Source organism: Papaver somniferum, chromosome 9, assembly GCF_003573695.1.
Source record: "Papaver somniferum cultivar HN1 chromosome 9, ASM357369v1, whole genome shotgun sequence".
In the NCBI taxonomy this organism is placed as follows: domain Eukaryota; kingdom Viridiplantae; phylum Streptophyta; class Magnoliopsida; order Ranunculales; family Papaveraceae; genus Papaver; species Papaver somniferum.
This window is the reverse complement of record NC_039366.1, coordinates 10,085,836-10,103,256: the sequence shown is the minus strand read 5'-3', so window position 1 is coordinate 10,103,256 and position 17,421 is coordinate 10,085,836. Positions and strand designations below refer to the sequence as shown.

The 17,421-nt window shown below is 37.3% G+C and overlaps 3 protein-coding genes across 7 annotated transcripts; all 3 read left to right on the top strand.

The window, feature by feature from the left end:
- The first annotated feature begins 2,142 nt into the window (after positions 1-2,142).
- Positions 2,143-9,069, top strand: LOC113310113. 4 transcript variants are annotated; one of them, XM_026558686.1, is made up of 4 exons: positions 2,143-2,474; positions 2,573-2,699; positions 7,727-8,134; positions 8,326-9,069. In XM_026558686.1, the coding sequence occupies exons 1-4, from the start codon at positions 2,423-2,425 to the stop codon at positions 8,465-8,467; spliced, it is 729 nt and encodes a 242-aa protein (XP_026414471.1). In that variant the 5' UTR covers positions 2,143-2,422; the 3' UTR covers positions 8,468-9,069. The 4 variants fall into 4 exon arrangements, with proteins under 4 accessions (XP_026414471.1, XP_026414470.1, XP_026414472.1 ...); XM_026558685.1 differs by having other exon boundaries at positions 2,568-2,699; XM_026558687.1 differs by lacking the exon at positions 2,143-2,474 and adding an exon at positions 7,147-7,295 and having other exon boundaries at positions 2,582-2,699.
- A 50-nt stretch (positions 9,070-9,119) lies between these two features.
- Positions 9,120-12,958, top strand: LOC113310112 (UNC93-like protein 3). The gene is made up of 10 exons (XM_026558684.1): positions 9,120-9,643; positions 9,754-9,920; positions 10,451-10,514; positions 10,605-10,718; positions 10,823-10,867; positions 11,064-11,317; positions 11,416-11,506; positions 11,701-11,813; positions 11,918-12,041; positions 12,587-12,958. The coding sequence occupies exons 1-10, from the start codon at positions 9,464-9,466 to the stop codon at positions 12,776-12,778; spliced, it is 1,344 nt and encodes a 447-aa protein (XP_026414469.1). The 5' UTR covers positions 9,120-9,463; the 3' UTR covers positions 12,779-12,958.
- A 506-nt stretch (positions 12,959-13,464) lies between these two features.
- On the top strand, positions 13,465-16,983 carry LOC113313796. Of its 2 annotated transcripts, XR_003342050.1 has the most exons (4): positions 13,990-14,125; positions 14,723-14,993; positions 16,304-16,434; positions 16,854-16,983. XR_003342050.1 is itself a non-coding variant. In XM_026562581.1 (3 exons), exons 1-3 carry the CDS (start codon positions 13,894-13,896, stop codon positions 16,914-16,916), a joined length of 426 nt encoding a protein of 141 aa, XP_026418366.1. In that variant the 5' UTR covers positions 13,465-13,893; the 3' UTR covers positions 16,917-16,983. The 2 variants fall into 2 exon arrangements, 1 of the variants encoding a protein (XP_026418366.1); XM_026562581.1 differs by lacking the exon at positions 14,723-14,993 and having other exon boundaries at positions 13,465-14,125.
- The last annotated feature ends 438 nt before the right edge of the window (positions 16,984-17,421 follow it).

The window sequence follows — 17,421 nt, the reverse complement described above, 5'->3', positions numbered from 1 at the left end:
CGGTGATGTTATTGCAATCATCGAGAGTAACTCCCATCTCGCCAAATGGAAGATGCATTATATATGTCTCGGGATAATGTCTCTCGAAATATGCGGATATGTCAACAGTATGAAAATTCACATGTCGGAACTCAATAGCTCTCCACAACACACATTCTTTAACCTTGGCCAGAAACTCGGGACACTCCTTGGACAGATCCCAAGCGACCTCCTTTTGACGATGAATAAGACGAATTGCATCATTATGATCATACGAAAAGAACATAAAACTATTAATACTTAATGAAACATGTCCAAAAACAATAAATAGTTTTGTTAGTTGAGAATACCTTTGTCCCATAGATCTTCGCATCCCATGAATGTGTGTAGCCAAACAAAGTTTTCCCTCCATCGACTGGAGTACCATAAGTTGGGCTCACTAGTGACAAACACAAGTCATGATGTGGAATGTGCGAGTATCTAGCACTAGGCGGCTTCGGCTTCACTTTCTCTTTGACAGGAACAATTGCTTTCTCTTCACCCACTTCCTCCTCTTCATCCTCTTCTCCCTCTTCATCCTATTCTCCATCCTCCTGTTCTTCCTCATACTCCTCTTCCTATTGTACTTCCCCATCTTTGCCCTCTCCTTGTTCTTATCCTTGTCCTTATAAACCTTGTCCTTGGTCTTCTTCCTCCACAACTTCATTTCCTTGGTCTTGATATCCTTCCTCTTCATCATCATCATTTTTTTCTATATTTTCCATCACCTCTTGATTGTCACCTTGGATTACGTTACGAACATTCTCTTAGTTCACTTCTTTTAAAGACCCCCCTCCATCACCTCCATGTTTAGCATTTTTAGCACCACGGTTTCGGAAATCCAAATGTATTATCCCCGACGGGTGGGGGTTCTCAAATCTTCATCTAAATTTAGATTAGATCTTTTTCCTTTTTTCCTAATGAACGAAAACTACATTATTAGATAAACAAAATATTTTGTTATCATATAAAAATTAAAAATGGGGTTACATCATACATAAAATGTCACCAGTAAAAAGTTCGGTTATCTAGTATGTAAGTGTTGAAAAAACCGAACTAGTCGATCGGTAACCTGGTGAAAGTATGTAAGTAACCGAACTACATGTTAGGGGTTGACAGACTAAAGTTCGGTTTCCCATAGAAACTGCGAGGTAACGAACTGTATAATAACAAAATTCGGTTATCTATATCAAAATATCGATTCAACCGAACTCCAATTTTCAAATCCATAGAAAGAGTTCGGTTACGCAGATTATTCTTGTCCGCTTACCGAACTCAACAGTTCGGTTACCAAAAAATTATTATAGTTTGCGACATTGCCGAAGTGTTCTTTAAATAGGCAGTTCAGTTATCCAAAAACTAGGGTTTTCAAAAATCTCCTAGCCGAAAACCATTTTCAGTGGGTTTTGATGATTTCTTCGAACAAAAACAAATTAAAAGGAATGGGCATGAAAGAAATTACCCGCGGATTTGCATTTCATTTGAATCGGACTTCTTTGTTGCGGTTGGATCATTGATTTTGCCTCTAAATGGTTCTTCAAGTTCTTTAAATTTTAGAAATTCTTTGGGGAGATTCACTATATGGGGGAGTCCCGGACTCAATCCTGAAAGTCTGGATGTGTGCTTGGTACGCATTGCTTATAAGGATGGATTAATCGATGGTGAATTTTTTCGAATCGACGATTAATGTCGATGTTCACGAAGAAAAGGAATAGAGGAGAAGAAGAAGAAGATGAAGAAGAAAACAGTTTCTTCTTTTGAAACTGATTAAAGAAATCAGTTGTTTAGGTTTTATTAGTGGATTAGACTAGTGGGTTAGATTACGAGAAGATTAGTGGGTTATTAGGAACCTTAATTAAGATAAGGGTAGATTAGTCTTCACCAATCATTTTGGACACACCTTAAATTTAGGGAGGACAACTGAATCACAAAGTAGTCCCCCACCGAAATGGGCTAGTGCCCAAAAAATCGTTCTTTTTTTGGGGTGGTGTTGGGCTTTTAACCCACTAACTCCGTTTTTTTGGGCCTTGGCTTACATCTTAAACCCAACAAGTGTAAGAAACAGCTGGTAGATGCTAGAGAGTTCATTTTGAGAGTTAAAACCCTAGAGCGACATCACATCAGATCAAAATTTTCAGTTTTCACCTCCAAATTCCCGCTCCCTCTTCACTCCAAATCTCTAACAGCAGTTCTGGTATTTTTAATTTTCTTTCCATGGTCTGTCTAATTAGAAATTTGAAGATTTAAGGATTTTCTTGAGCTACTCGTATTATCAGGGACAGGAATCGTGAGTTTCTGCAAATCATACAAACTGTAAATCAAAGTGCATCATTGATGGAGGTTAAAGATTGGGAAGCGTCTTCTGACGGAACACAAGATTTAGAGGTTGATTTACAAGACAGTGATGAAGATGAACTTCTTTCTATGTCTGGTTCCATACCTAAATTTCAGATTAGGTATGAAATTTTTATTAAGATTCAATTTTTGAAAATCTTGAAATTGCTTACATTCCCTGGTCATTGGTTTGTTTTAATTCTTAATTTCTTTAGGAAAGTTAAATCGAAGGCTCGCTGGGATTTGGATATGAAAATGGCGGAGGTGTTAGAGAAGAAAGGTAGATGTTGGGCTACAACAGGAATAATTCGAAACAGTAACACTTATTTATGGATTGAGGAGACCCTGTAAGTGCATCTTATAATGTTTTTTGTTTGTGAATTGGTATGTTTTCATTGAGATGATTAGTTTAGATTAATGTGGCTGAATTGTTGTTTGCATCTTGGCATGTTATTATAAAAGTAATTAGAAGTTGTATTTGTGGATAATGCGACGAGGTGTAGAATTATAAGAAGTTGTATTTGGCTGAATTATAAGATCAAATCGATTCAACATGTTTTTGCTAAATGTGGACACCATTTTTCCTGTTAGATTGGTGTTTGGTGAGAGATGCTACACCCACCGCGTTTTTATCCCGCGTTTCATCCCGATAGGGGATCGGATGGATCAAAAACGGCTCTCAACATTTGGATTAGAAAAAGGTAAAGGTGGGTCCCCCTCACATGTGTCTTGCGGGATTAGCCTCGGGTTTTTGTGTCGGTCAATCTATCATTTTCGGTGTTTGGTTGGCTAGGATAGAACCGGAATGTGATTTTCCTGTTGTATCAACTATTTCATAGGATGAGAATCATAAACCTGCTTATCTTCTGGGTTTAGTATTCCCTCTTATTAGGGGAACCTAAATAGTCGAGGGAAACAATGTCTCTCCTAAACTTGCTAACCAAATGTGACTATGGAATAGCGTTCCAGGGAATATGATTCCATACCTGTGAGCCAAACGTGGTCTAAGAGTTTGTTTGGTTCGAGGGTATGAAATCACTTTCCTGGAATGTCATCCCATTCCTGTGTTTGGTGATTGGATATTGAAATGTATTTCGGTGATTTGGGTTTCACTAAATTTAGGATACTCCTTATCCCATGGACGAAGGTGGGTTTGTTGAAATTGCTGGGGGTAAAGTCGATACTGTTAGCAATTATTGTAAGAAAAATCAATGATCTGTTCACCTGGCTTTTGATTCAAGTCATGGAGTGATGGTTCCGTGAGTTATAAAGTAGGCGAGGATGATGTATGCGATGAGGGGAATTATCATACGCCAAAGCCATCCCCATTATCATCTATATGTAGGTTAAGTGTGTATGCATGCTTGTGAATTCATTGTGATATTGTTGCTGTCTCGGTGATCATTAGATTATTCCTTGTATATGACTGGCAACCAAGGTTTTGAATGTCAATTTACAGTGACCTGTTCGTGATATGGAAGATTCTCACTGAAATAACGTCATCCTTCCTATCTTGTGGGTTTAGTATACCCTCATTTAGGAGAACCTAAAACGTCGGGGAAAATAATTCTTTCTCTAAACATGAGTATTAAACATAGAGATGGAACCACGTTCCACGGAATGCTATCTCATTCCCCCAACCAAACATACTTAAAGTGTGTTTGTTTGGCGGGCATGGAAATGCTTACCTGGGAATAAAGATTCCATTAATATGTCTTGGAAGTGGTTTCAGAGAGGAATGAACTTTGGATTTTAGGTTCCTCAAAATGAGGGATAGTAGTCATCATAGTACTGAGAGTAAAGCGTTATAATCACTTGAATACGATGCTGGTTGACATGGTGTTCATAGGAAATTAGTCCCTGCTTACACATGTTAAAATTTAAATATTTGATGATACTTCGGAGGTATCCGAGCATAGAGCTCCTAGTAAAGTAGTAGGTTAAGCAAGAGTATTCTCTGTAAACTCTTCTCTTATTAATTTCTTGCTCATCTTATTTTCATCGATTTCGTTTCTCGCGAACGGACCTTCATGCCCATATAGATTGGACAACACTGTGATACCACTTTGTTGGAAATGAGTATGGAGTTTAAGTGCTAAATGGGTTTCGAAATATTTGAAATTGGCTCACGGACACTCGAATGAAGTTTGAAGGAAACAAAACTTTATTAAGCTCAAACTTCATTTGAGTGCCATGAACCAATTTCAAATATCTCGAAACCCATTTGAACTCCAAACTCATTGCCAACAACCAGAACTTTTGTGACTGTTGCCACAGGAGGATTATGTAAGGTTTGAAAGTCGATTTTGGGCGATGAACTGTTCTCCATTCAGATCTTCCTTACTGAAATTTGTATCATTCTCAATGGCAACACCATCAAAATCAGATCAGACAGTTACCTAGCATTTTTGAAGCAACCAACAGGTTGGTAAGCCTTGGTCTGGAAGTCTTAATTTGTGGTGGTTTTACTTGAGGATGATCCATGTTATATGGAGTGAATCTTACCCAAAATCAGAGCTTTGCCTATCTTCTTATTGGCTATTGAAATCTTGACCATTTCTTTGAAACACAGGTTTTTCCTTTTCTTTCCATTCTTTACATATATGTAATCAACTAGTCGTGGAAGACATGATACATACTTTAGATTAAAAATAATTAGAAGTTGTATTTGAGGATAATTGCAATGAGCTGTAGAATTATAAGCAGAAGATCAAACCGATTTCAACATGTTTTGCTAAATGTGGACACTGTTTTTCCTTTTATAGTGTGTTTGGTTGGCTAGGATAGTATGCGAATGTGATTTTCATGTTCTATGAACAATTTCATTAGAATGAGAATCATAAACCTGCCTGTCTTGTGGGTTTAGTATTCCCTCATTTTAGGGGGAACCTAAAAAGTCATGGGAAACAATGTCTTTCCTTAACTACCAAATGTGGGACTGGAATTCCATACCTGTGAACCAAGCGTGGTCCAAGAGTTTGTTTGGTTCGAGGGTATTAAATCACTTTCCTGGAATGTTATCGCATTCCTGTGTTTGGTATTGGATATTGAAACGTAGTTCCCTGATTTAGGTTTCACCAAATTGGGATACTCCTAATCTCGTGGAGGAAGGTGGGTTTGTTGACATTGCTCGGAGTAAAGTCGATATTGTTAATAATCAGGGTAGGATAAATCAATGATCTGTTCACCATGTAAATTTCTTTCTCAAGAAATCAACTCATTTTAAGGCCTTAAACCATCACATGTAGATAGCATGATGTATGCTATGAGGAGAATTATAAGTAATTATAAGTAGAAGAATTATAAAATATGCTGAGGATGATGTATGCAATGAGGAGAATTATAAGTAATTATAAGCAATTTTGGGACCTTTCTATAAGTAAGTAGAAGTTGTATTTGTGGATAATCCGATGAAGTGTAGAATTATAAGTAGAAAATCAAATTGATGTTTTGCTAAATGTGGACATCATTTTTTCCTGTTAATGCATGTTTGGTTGGCTAGGATAGAATGCGAATTTGATTTTGCTGTTGTATGAACTATTTCACTAGTAAACCTGCTAATATCTGGGTTAGGTATTCACTCTTTTTGGGGGATCCTAAAGAGTCGAGGGAAACGGTGTCTCTCCTAATCTTGCAAACCAGATGTGGTTGAGTGGTATAGCATTCCAGGGAATGTGATTCCATTCCTGCCAACCAAACGTGGTTTAAGAGTTTGTTTGGTTGGAGGGAATGAATTTGCTTTTCTGGAATGTCATCCCATTCCTGTGTTTGGTAATTGGATTGAGAGTTTATTTCCCTTAGGTTTCACTAAATTGGGGTACTCCTGATCCCATGGAGGAAGGTGGGTTTGTCGACAATGCTGGGAGTAAAGTCGATATTGTTAGCAACTATGGTAGGAATAATCAATGATTGAACATATCAACAGTATGTATAGATAAACGCCTGGGTATCTACAACCTTGTCTGTAAGTGAAATTTTTGTTTAGTAAGATCTTTGTCTACTATTGGCCATTCATAGTGTGTTTTTAAACTCTTATTGCTAATTCGGCGAATGTTCTCTTTCCCATGTAAATTTGCCTCTCCAGAAATCAACTCCTTTTAAGACTTTAAATCATCACATGTAGATAGCATATCTACGGTGAACTTTATGATCCCCTGGCTTTTGATTCAAGTCATGGAGTTTTTCTTTTGTGAGTTATAATGTATGCGATGAGGAGAATTATCATATCATGAAGTCATCCCCTTTATCATCTACACGTAGGTTAAGTGTGTATGTGTGCTAGTGAAATCACTTGCTTATTGTTGCTGTCTTGGTGATCATTGGATTATTTCCTTGTATATGACTGGCAACCAAGGTTTTGAATGTCGATCTACAGTGACCTGTTTGTCATATGGATGATTCTCACTGAAAATCACATCATCCTTCCTATCTCGTGGGTTTAGTATACCCCCATTTAGGAGAACCTAAAACGTCATGGAAAGCAATTCTTCCTCCAAACACGAGTATTAAACATAGACGTGGAACCACATTCTGCGCAATGCTAGCCCATTCCCTCAACCAAACATACTTAAAAGTGTGTTTGGTTGGTGGGAATGGAAATGCTTACATCGAAATGGCAATTCCATTCGTGTGTTTTGTAAGTGGTTTGAGAGATGAATGAGCTTCCTGATTTTTCGTTCCCTCAAAATCTGGGTGAATACTGAGAGTAAGGTGTTATAATCACTTGAATATGATGTTGGTCAGGTTGGTGTTCGTCAACCAAGCTTACCAGAACTTTTGTGACTGTGGCCACAGAAGGATTATGCAAGGTTTGAAAGTCGATTTTGGGCGAGGATGAACTGTTCTCCATATGGATCATCCTTACTGAAAAATTTCATCATTTTAAATGGTAACACCATCAAAATCAGACAGTGCCTAGCTTTTTTTAAGCAACCAACAGATTGGTAAGTCTTGATCCAGAAGTTTTAATTTGTGGTGGATTACTTTAGGATGATCTATGTTGTATGGAGTGTATTCATACCTGAAATCAGACTTTTGGCCATCTTCTTATTGGCTCATGAAATCTTAACCACGTCTTTGAATCACAGTTTTTTTTTTTCCTTTCGCTGCTCTACATATGTAATCAACTAGTCTTTAAGACGTGATACATAGTATTACCTCAACTTGTTTGTTTGTCGTCCCTTTCCGCTTTCCTTGCATAAACTTGTTCATGAATGATATAAAACATCATATTAGCTATACTATTTTTTCTTCAGAAGATTGGATTGGAATTTTCTGCTTTTGTTTAGTTATAGATGGATTGACATCTTGACTCAAACCCAAATTAGTCAAATTCTAACATCGAAACTAATACTCTGTCTGTATCTTCTCTTAGGTTCATGGCTGAACTAGGAGCATTAGTTCTTGTTAACAGTGATGATTCGCTTCTTTCTTTAGGAGATATGTATGCTATGCTTACAGAACAAAAGAGCGGGTGTAGTTGGGTTTCGTTTAAAGCTTATGTGCACTTAAAATCACTTGGATATATTGTTGGGCGTCATGGTGTTCAGTGGACCATGAAGAAGGACAAGCAGCATGGTTCTACTCCTAGCGGTGTTGGGGCCTCGAAAGACAGTAATGGAGTGTCAATATCGGGATTGGAAGAGGAGTTCTCAATCACTGACTGTCTCAGAGATATGCATATTAACAATGAAGAGAAACCAACTTTTGATGTGTATTTGCCTAACAACAAATTCAAGAAGTCTTCCCCCGGTGAACCTGATTTTGTGGTATATGTAACCAGGTACACTATTCATTTTCTTGCTCTTTAGTCCTTGATCTATATATGTTTGATATGATGGTCTTGTTTTTCATTAGTATTACGTCACTATAAGTATCATCAAAAATTTCATTCTAGAAAAAAAGACACTTCTTAACAATTTCCTAGCTGATTTTTTTGGTTCTAATAAGCGTTCTTTTTATTAACTTGTGAAGCGGGGAGGATGATCCACCTTCAAAAGCAGAGATTGAAAACCTAAAAACAAGGTGTAAAGGCCCCCTTATGATCTGTCAAGTAGAATCTTGTCGGGTCAGTTTGTTTTCGTTCAATAAGGCAGAGACTGCTGTCTTGCCATGATCCACCTAATCAGCTGACTGAACGTCGTTTTGGATGATATCTTGCTGAGCCGAATACTAGCTTGAAGTTTTTCAGTGGTCTCTCTTTCTTTCGATCGATAATTCTCAGTTGAATCGAGTCAGAACAGGTCAGAGTGAACCTCCTCCAGGGGTGTGGTCATTTGTTGCATGGGCTCACCAAAAAGTTGTTCAATTGAGGTAGAACCTACCGGGTTAGCTTGGGTTTCAATGATACGAAGAATAGTAAGCAAAGGGGGAGTACAGCCAATCAAAAGAACAGAACTGGTGGGCAAAGTTATTCAATATATTTTGTTTTTCTTTTCTGATTCAATCCCCCTATATTTGTGTAGGGGGCAAGGGTCGAATTCGCGGGCCTTTCGAGCTCTTTCCGAACACAAAAGTAGGTGATACTGGGCTTCTCAGTGGTTCATAAATCAACATGTTGTGTCTGGTTCAAAACAAGAATCTTATCTACTTCTTTCAAATATAATTTTTGATGTCCGTGGAGTTCAACCGTTAGATCTGGTCACCAAGATTTATAAATAAACGATTGAGATTAGTTGACCAATGAAAATATAGTCAAACGAATATCATATCATTTCATTTTTTTTTCCGATCACCATTATCATCTCTACTCTTAGCTAAAATCAAACCGCGCCAAATTGGAAATCACCCTGGTAAAAGAAAAACCCTAAAACGGGTTCTCGTTGAAACATCAAAATCCAATCATTTGAATTATTTTACTTATTTTAGTTTTAAATTTATTTTATTCTTCGTATTTGTTTTCTTCTGTTTAACCATCTCTTTGATGAATTTTGGGATCTTTCTGTAATTGAAAATCAGTGATTGATAGGAAGAAACCCAAAATCTTGATTTTTAGCCGGCTAATCTTTATCAGTTAATTCATGATTTTAGCCGGCTAATCAATCAGATAAACTGTGTATATTTAGTCGTCTTGATTGGTTGGTAAGAGTGAGTGATAGAATTTGAGAGAGTGATGGATGATTCGATGAATTCTCACCGCGACGAAGAAGCTCCGTTGGTTGTTTCTGATGGGAAGAAGACGAATTCATCATTGAAGAATCATACAAGAGATGTACATATTTTGAGTTCTTCTTTCTTGTTGATTTTCCTGGCTTATGGAGCTGCTCAGAATCTCCAGAGTACTGTTAATACTGTAAGTGATTGATTATCCCACTAATTTGGGTTTATTATTTCGAAATTTCATGGATTTGAAGAGTTTAGAATTGGGGATTTGCTGAATTTGTTATTGTTTTTTTGTTTCAGGCGCAAGATTTGGGGACTACAACATTGGGGATTTTGTATGTATCGTTTACTTTTTTCTCGTTATTTGCATCCACTACAGTTAGGATGTTGGGGTCGTCGAAGAATGCTTTGATTCTGGGTAGTACTGGATATTGGTTATATGTGGCTGCCAATTTGATACCGTCTTGGTGAGTATGTTATTTTGATTGTTGATGTCCTTGTTCTTGATAAATTGTGGTGCTATGGAATAAGTTGACTTTGTGTGTTGATTTGTGAGAGGCTCTTGAATGAGTATTATTGAGTCTGGTTGCCGTATGTTGTTCATTTTTGAATCTGGACAAGCATTCTGGTGATATGTTATTTGAGAAAATTAAGCTTGTGGGGGTACAACTGGACAAAATATAAACTTCGTCAGACACGTATTTTAGTAAAGTCTCATTTCTCATATACTGTACGAGCTTGGCTGGTAGGTACTGACCCTCTTAGTGTGATATAGAGTGTAAGTTACTGTATGTCATCCTTTTAGTAAATTATAGTAACTTCGACACCCAACCTTTTATAACGTGGTTCAGGTATAGGTTATGTTGATCAATTGAACCCAGAATTCGTCAGGGCAACTGGGCTAGTACAGTTACGGATATATATTTCTGTGTCTGATATCTGTATGTTATGTATTTCAATAAGCACGAGTCAATTTATTAACTGTTTTTTCCTGCAGGTACTCAATGGTTCCTGCAGCTTTATACCTTGGTTTCTGTGCTTCAATTATCTGGGTTGGAGAGGTTGTCTGGCATTTTCAGTCTCTCTGTCTCGATTTTATATGTTTTTCTTTTGTGGACGTTAGAATTTGAACCTATATTTTTGCTTTCCAGGGAACTTATCTCACTTCTACTGCACGAAGCCATGCCAAAGATTACCAGTTGCATGAAGGAACGATCATTGGAAGCTTCAATGGAGTATTTTTTGGATACTTTGCAAGTCACCAGGTGCATTTTTAACATGCTTACAGGGTCTAAGATATTTACTAGGTGTTCTACTATTCTGTAAATTATGTCATTGACTTGCTTTTGTGGTTTTTTTGATGATGCAGTTTGTTGGAAATCTGATCTCGCTAGCTTTGTTGAAAGATGGCGAGGTGTGTTTAATCATTTATGCTCTTCGTACATAATAACACATCGATACTTTATATAAGACTAAATTGCAATCTCCATTAATCCAGGCATTTTGATTGCATTGCTGTATTGTTGTTTGTCACATGCCAATATGCTGATGAAGTTTACGTTGTTTCTTATATCAATTGATGAATACTGGTATGTCTCAAATCTGTACAGGAAGGAACTACAAGTGGAACTACCTTATTGTTTGTAGTCTTCCTCGGATTTTTGACATTAGGTTCCATACTGCTGTGCTTCTTGAACAAAAGAGACAATGAAGGACTAGATCTCTTAACACCAAAAGCTTCTCCCAGTTTCTGTGAATCTGTGTTTTTTCTCTGGGATCTGGTTGTGGCTCCTTTACTTGACAAGAGAATGCTGTTAATTATCCCACTAATTGCGTATTCAGGCTTACAACAAGCTTTCGTGTGGTGAGTTCCTGGTGTATGCGCAAATCTTGTGTATTATTATTCAATAGACCCAATACTTTTCTCATAAATTTCCTTTTTGTTTGCCGTTTCGGTGTCAGGGCTGAGTTCACTAAGGAGATTGTCAAACCAGCACTAGGTGTGTCAGGTGTGGGCGGTTCAATGGCATTGTATGGAGTTTTTGGTGCAATTGTAAGTTCTCTAATCTGATAGGAATGAATTATTCGGTCGAGTAATGAAGTTCAGAGGCTGACTTGTTTAACCTCAATTTCAAACCTGCCTAATAAGTATTAATACTGTATATAGATAAAACATTGCTGATTTAATCAATCCGGTGATTGAAGTGGTTTTGGTTAATCTAATTATGGAGGTGGTCATTGTGTCAGAGTTCATTGGTTGCTGGGAGATTCACATCGGGTCTCTCCTCAATTACACTGATTACTGCATCTGGAGCTTTTGTTCAGCTTGTTGTCCTTTTATGGATTCTGTTGGGTTACAGGTGCATATCCGGCGGACCCATACCTTACCAAAATTATCTGAAATTCATCTAGCTCTGAGTGTGTTTGACATGAATTTGGTGGCTATGTTTTTCCTGTGATGCAGTGCTTCTTCTGGTTTTCTTGGTTATGTTTACCCACTTCTTATGGCAGCCATGTTGGGAGTTGGAGACTCAGTATTCAATACACAGCTGAATGCATTGCTTGGAATCCTTTTCAAAAATGACACGGTATTTGTTTGATTTTGATAAACTTGTGAATGTTACATTTGTTAACTTTCTGTCAAGTTTGAATCAGTTGGGATTACCATCGGTAGATTCAGTACACTTTGTGAGTTTGATCTTAATTTGATTTAAGAAGACAAAGCAGTCCTTGAGGAGGACATCCTTTATAAAATAGTCTAGTTTAGCTCCATCAGAGTGTTACCTGTTGTTCTAAATAGCCCATTAGTTGAACATTTATATGATGTAGTCTTCGTAAAGAGATTTAGGGCAGTTCAGCTACTAAAGCTTTATTAGATTTTGTCCCATTTTCCCATAGTGGAATATATACTTGTTTTTCTAACTGTCTATTTTTCTGAAACTTACTGGTGGACAGAACTATTTTAGTGTAACTAGTATCATGCACTACTTTGGCAGTATTTGAGAAAGAACAATGGATACCAGTATCAGCGTTTTACCCCATGTCTATTTTTTTGGTACAATTTTCTGTTTTGGGATTTGTGTAGATGACTTACTAATGAAGAATGTTCTTATTGGGGTAACTGGTGATGCAGGAAGGTGCATTTGCTCAGCTCAAAGTCTGGCAGAGCGCATCAATTGCAGTCGTGTTCTTCTTGTATCCGCACATCACATTGCAGGCAATGATAATTATTATGATAGCTGCTCTTATCCTCGCCGTGGTTTGTTTTCTCTTTCTCACTCTGCATTTAGAGAAAGCTTTTTCATCATCTCGGTCTTTGTCTTAGTATCTCGATAACATAATGCTTCAATGCCAAAAAAAAGTGTGTTGTCATGTGCGTCACTAAGAAGAATCTTTTTATGTTTTTATCCTTCGAGATTCAAGTGGCTGTGTTTCCTTGTTCTGTCATGTAAGAAAACAAATCAAAACCAGAAAAACAAGAAAAGAAAGAATTGTTTTGTTTGCCCGTCTCTCTGATCAATTGAAGTTTGAAACGTATTGTGGCTGTCCCTATATTCGAATCAAGTCATTGACAATTCCACATGAATAAACATAGGAAGTTATGTTTCTCTGAGGAAGAGACTTTCGAGTCTTCTCTGGGTCCAAGAAAAAGACATGAGATGGTGGCCCTTAAGCAATTCAAGAGAGCCGTATTAAACAGGTAAGGATTTTAAGGACGGCTGGCAGGATTGTGATTGATCGCATCCACATCCCAATTCATAGGTTCTACAACGCAGCTTTCTAAAACAACGAACTCATGTGCAAGCCTGTAAGTTGGCCGGAGGGGGAGAGGCATCAGTCCCTCTGCACCTCAGACCAGATCAACCGAGGAAGAAACCAAGGTGTGGCAGCACAAGGAATATAGATTATCACCCCTCACCTTGAACACTTCTTATTAGCGACTTCATTTCCAGCTTTGCTAACTGGATTTAGGAAAATCTGTTTTCAATATCTGACATAGTAATGATATAGGTTGCACAGCATTTCTGGTACCCGCCTGCACAGGCCCCGAACACACAAGAAAGAGTGCGAAACGGATGAAAACACGTCAGATCGCATCTATCCAGTAAGTGGCGAACAAATGGCATGTTCTCATTGTATGTGGAACCTAATAATTGCACCTAATTAACAGCAACAAGTTAAACCTCTGAGGAGCAGTTTTCACATAATAAGCGTTTCTAGTCAGTAATCATCATAACAAATCAAGGGCAATTTCGTCAATTCGAAAAACAAAACTGCTCTGATTTTATAAGGGGAGTTAGTTTTCAAAACCACACCAAATCAACTCCAACAAAAACACCACAAAAGTAGTTGAGAATTAGAGATTAGGTTTTTATCTCCTATAATAAAACCCTAATTCCCCACAAATCAAGAACATACACACAAACAATCTTCAAAGTTATGAGTCTATATTCGTTCATAAAGAGATTTTCAAGTAACCATCCACTGTTAATCTATGCACTTGTATGGACTGTGTTGTTAACAATCACAGTAGCAATATCCTCATTATCACCTGAAATTGCATTCATGTCAGCTATATCACCAACTTCATCGTTTTCAACACAACAACAACATAATCAAGGGTCATGTAAGATTGAAGAAGGTTACATAAGAGTACCAATTGATAACCCAGGTGAAGTTTTATGTTTTCCTGCTCATTTGTTTGTAAAATCTAGAATGGATTATTTTGTACCTCCAATTTTTGCTGCTGCTGTTGTTGCTGGGTCTGCTTTTGTTGTCAAGGCTATGGGATTATGGGAAGATTAGTATATAAAAGGCAAAAGCATTGTATTTTGAGTGTTAATTTCTAGCTTTACTTTTACAAACAAGATTTATTAGACAGTTGTCTGATGCAATTCCTAAAATAGCAGTGAGATTTGTAAATTGGAGGTTTTTATTAATATAATCTTGGTTTATTGAAACTAAACTATATGTGAAATTAGATTTGTATTAAGAATTCGGGTTTTATAGGGTTTTGGTAATATTTTTTTTTGCTATTGTGGGAAAGAGGTTATCAAAGATGAGTTGAGATCTTATTGTTATCTAACCTTTTCACTGCTTCTAATTTTGTGGCTCCAAGTTTTGATACCATGGAATTTTCTCGTATTTCTGATCAATAAAGAATACGTTTTTATGTTGGTTTTGTTAATCGAATTTTTTATTTAAATTTCGTTTTGATTATTTCCATGATCGATTCTTTGATATTTAAGTTTTCTTTTTGGACGGCAAGGAAACGAGCTCATAGCCTTGAGAATCAAACTAGCATGCTACGGAAGCAAGGATCTCAGTGCAGGGGCGGAGTCAAAAATCATGGGAGGGGTGCAGAAATTTGCTATGGATGCAAACAAAAATTTTAGGGATACAAAAATGCAAAAACAGGCTTCTATATATGAAAAAATTTCTTAAAAAGCTTAAAATGGGTTTTGGAGCCAGCTGGACCGGGTGCAAGTGCACATCCATGCAATGGACTAGCTCCGCCCCTGTTTCGGTGGATATCCTAGGTGCATATCTGCGAAAATCTCTTCTCCCTTTGATTTATGTAATCCACATTAGTGACGTATTATTTTGTCTTAGTGATTTCAATTCTTATTGCGCCGACCGACCGGAAGGCCCGTAGGGTCTGAAGGGAGGGAGTCCCTTTTATGGCCACTTTTTTGGAACGATTTTTTGGGGACTACTCAAAAAAGGTAGGGGGACTACTTTGTGATACAAATGTCCACCCTACATCATAAGGGGTGTCCTAAAAGATTAGGGAAGACTAATCTGCCCTTATTTTAATTAAGGTTATAACTAACGCTGATAACCCACTAATCCAACCCACTAATTAAAACCTAAATTAAAAGATAAAAATCAGTTTCAAAACTGATTTTATTCTTTTGTTTCTTCGTCTTCTTCTTCTTCTCTTCTTTTCCTCTTCTTCTTCTTCTTCTTCTTCTTCTTCTTCTTCGTAGACATCGACGTTAATCGTCACTTCGAAAAAAATTCATCGTCGATTAATCAATCTTTATTAGTAATGCGTGCCAAGCAAACGCCTAGACTTCCAGGATTGATTCCAGGACTCCCACATATAGGAAAAATCAATCATCCAACAACAACCAAGAAGTCTGATTCAAGTGAAATGCAAATCCGCGGGTAATTTCCTTCATACCCATTCTTTTCAATTCGTTATTTGTTGAAGAAATCGATTAGAAATTATCAAAACCCATTGAAAATGGTAGTTACAGTAGATATTTCGGCTAAGAGAATTTTTTGTGTAACCCCAGAATTGCTAACCGAACTCCAAAAATAAGAACAGTTCGGTGTGCTTGCAAAAATTGAAAAATATCTGGTGACCGAACTACATAGTTCGATCTGCTCGCAAAAAAATCTCTCGTAACCGAACTCAATTTTCCTTTGAAAGAATGAGTTCGGTTTTGCTGATAATTTTTATGGCTAACCGAACTGTTGAAATATGTACTTCGCTGTGCTCGTAAAAAAAAAACTCTCGTAACCGAACTAAATTTTTCAAAAGTTAAGAATGAGTTCGGTTTTGTCGATAATTTTTATGGCTAACCGAACTGTTGAAATATGTAGTTCGGCGTGCTCGCAAAAAAAAAAAACTCTCGTAACCAAACTAAAATTTTCAAAAGTTAAGTATGAGTTCGGTTTTGTCGATAATTTTTATGGCTCACCGAACTGTTGAAATATGTAGTTCGGTTACGATGCAATTTTTTTTTGGTAACCGAATTAGTCTGCTAACTACAAGTGTTGTGTTTACTTTATTCTTTAGTTCAATTTGATTTGATAACACAATATTCTCTTATGTTTTCAGTGGTTGAAAAACTCCCAGAGTCAGACAAGAAGACCCGATTGTTTCATTCCACCAGCACGTACTTGTTTCATAAAAATGCTTTTCTCATTTCTGCGTCCCATATTGTTGACATCAATTGTCTAACCCTACAGGTATGCTTTCTTGCCAATTGTCCAACATGATTATGAGTTATTCTGTACCCATGTTGCAGTTTTTATAGAATTACAGTTACTTCTTTCTGTCTCCATGCCAAGTGTTGATCATGGACAAAATTTTCAAGAGGGACAAAGTACGTAGATATTTTCATATAGTTAGTTATGTATTATTATTATAGAAATTAATCCGCATAACGGAAATAAAATGTCAAAAATTGGTTAAAATAAAGATTTTTTTTGTAAAATATACATGAAATATGATGTATTGCGTTGTATTTTACGCATGATTTGACGTGCTTGCTTTGCGTGTTGTGCTTTGCCGTGCGCTTACACGTGCCACGTGCTATGCCATGACAATGTGCCTATTTATATGGCACAACACACTAAGATAACGTGTTGTTCCCATGCTGTGTCAGGTCACGTATTGTGCCATGCTGTGCAACTGTGCTCGAATTTTAATGTGTTGTGACGTGCCATAAACCACTGACGGTCCTATGAGGGGGCTAAACTGGGCTTTAGCCCGCCCCCTCGTATGTCCAATTTTTTTTAGTACGCTGTCTTTGCTGCAGCAATTTTATTGTAGCCCCGGTGCCAACTGATAGAAGCCCACTGCTACCTAGTATTGCATGTTTTGTACCCCTATAAGTCGTCCATTTGTTGGGTTGATATGAATTTTATCATTTTTGGAACAAAACTTGGAATTGAGCATACTCCATTCCCTCTTAAAGTGGAATTATGTGGTAAATCTAGGTAAACTCTCTTTTCTTCACAACGCAATCACTCTTTTAATCAAACAAATACTTTTTACCTCAATGGTGATCGTACACAATCCAATCAACTCAACCTGTATCCTCACTGGCAAAATGAGCTCTTTTTGCCTGTTGTTATTCATTTGAGTTACCAAAGTTATGTAGGCAATGCTTTCCACTGTACCACAGTTTTCTATGGTGCCACAAAATATCCAAGATGCTATCTCCAACCAAA

Excerpts from the sequence above, each read along its gene's own strand:
- LOC113310113 (XM_026558685.1), top strand. The coding sequence starts at position 2,353 with ATGGAGGTTAAAGATTGGGAAGCGTCTTCTGACGGAACACAAGATTTA. Across the intron at positions 2,475-2,567 it reads ATACCTAAATTTCAGATTAG|GAAAGTTAAATCGAAGGCTC; the intron begins GTATGAAATTTT and ends TAATTTCTTTAG. Across the intron at positions 2,700-7,726 it reads TTATGGATTGAGGAGACCCT|GTTCATGGCTGAACTAGGAG; the intron begins GTAAGTGCATCT and ends ATCTTCTCTTAG.
- LOC113310112 (XM_026558684.1), top strand. The coding sequence starts at position 9,464 with ATGGATGATTCGATGAATTCTCACCGCGACGAAGAAGCTCCGTTGGTT. Across the intron at positions 10,868-11,063 it reads CTTTGTTGAAAGATGGCGAG|GAAGGAACTACAAGTGGAAC; the intron begins GTGTGTTTAATC and ends AAATCTGTACAG. Across the intron at positions 11,318-11,415 it reads TTACAACAAGCTTTCGTGTG|GGCTGAGTTCACTAAGGAGA; the intron begins GTGAGTTCCTGG and ends TTTCGGTGTCAG.
- LOC113313796 (XM_026562581.1), top strand. The coding sequence starts at position 13,894 with ATGAGTCTATATTCGTTCATAAAGAGATTTTCAAGTAACCATCCACTG. Across the intron at positions 14,126-16,303 it reads AGTACCAATTGATAACCCAG|TGGTTGAAAAACTCCCAGAG; the intron begins GTGAAGTTTTAT and ends TTATGTTTTCAG. Across the intron at positions 16,435-16,853 it reads TCAATTGTCTAACCCTACAG|GTCACGTATTGTGCCATGCT; the intron begins GTATGCTTTCTT and ends ATGCTGTGTCAG.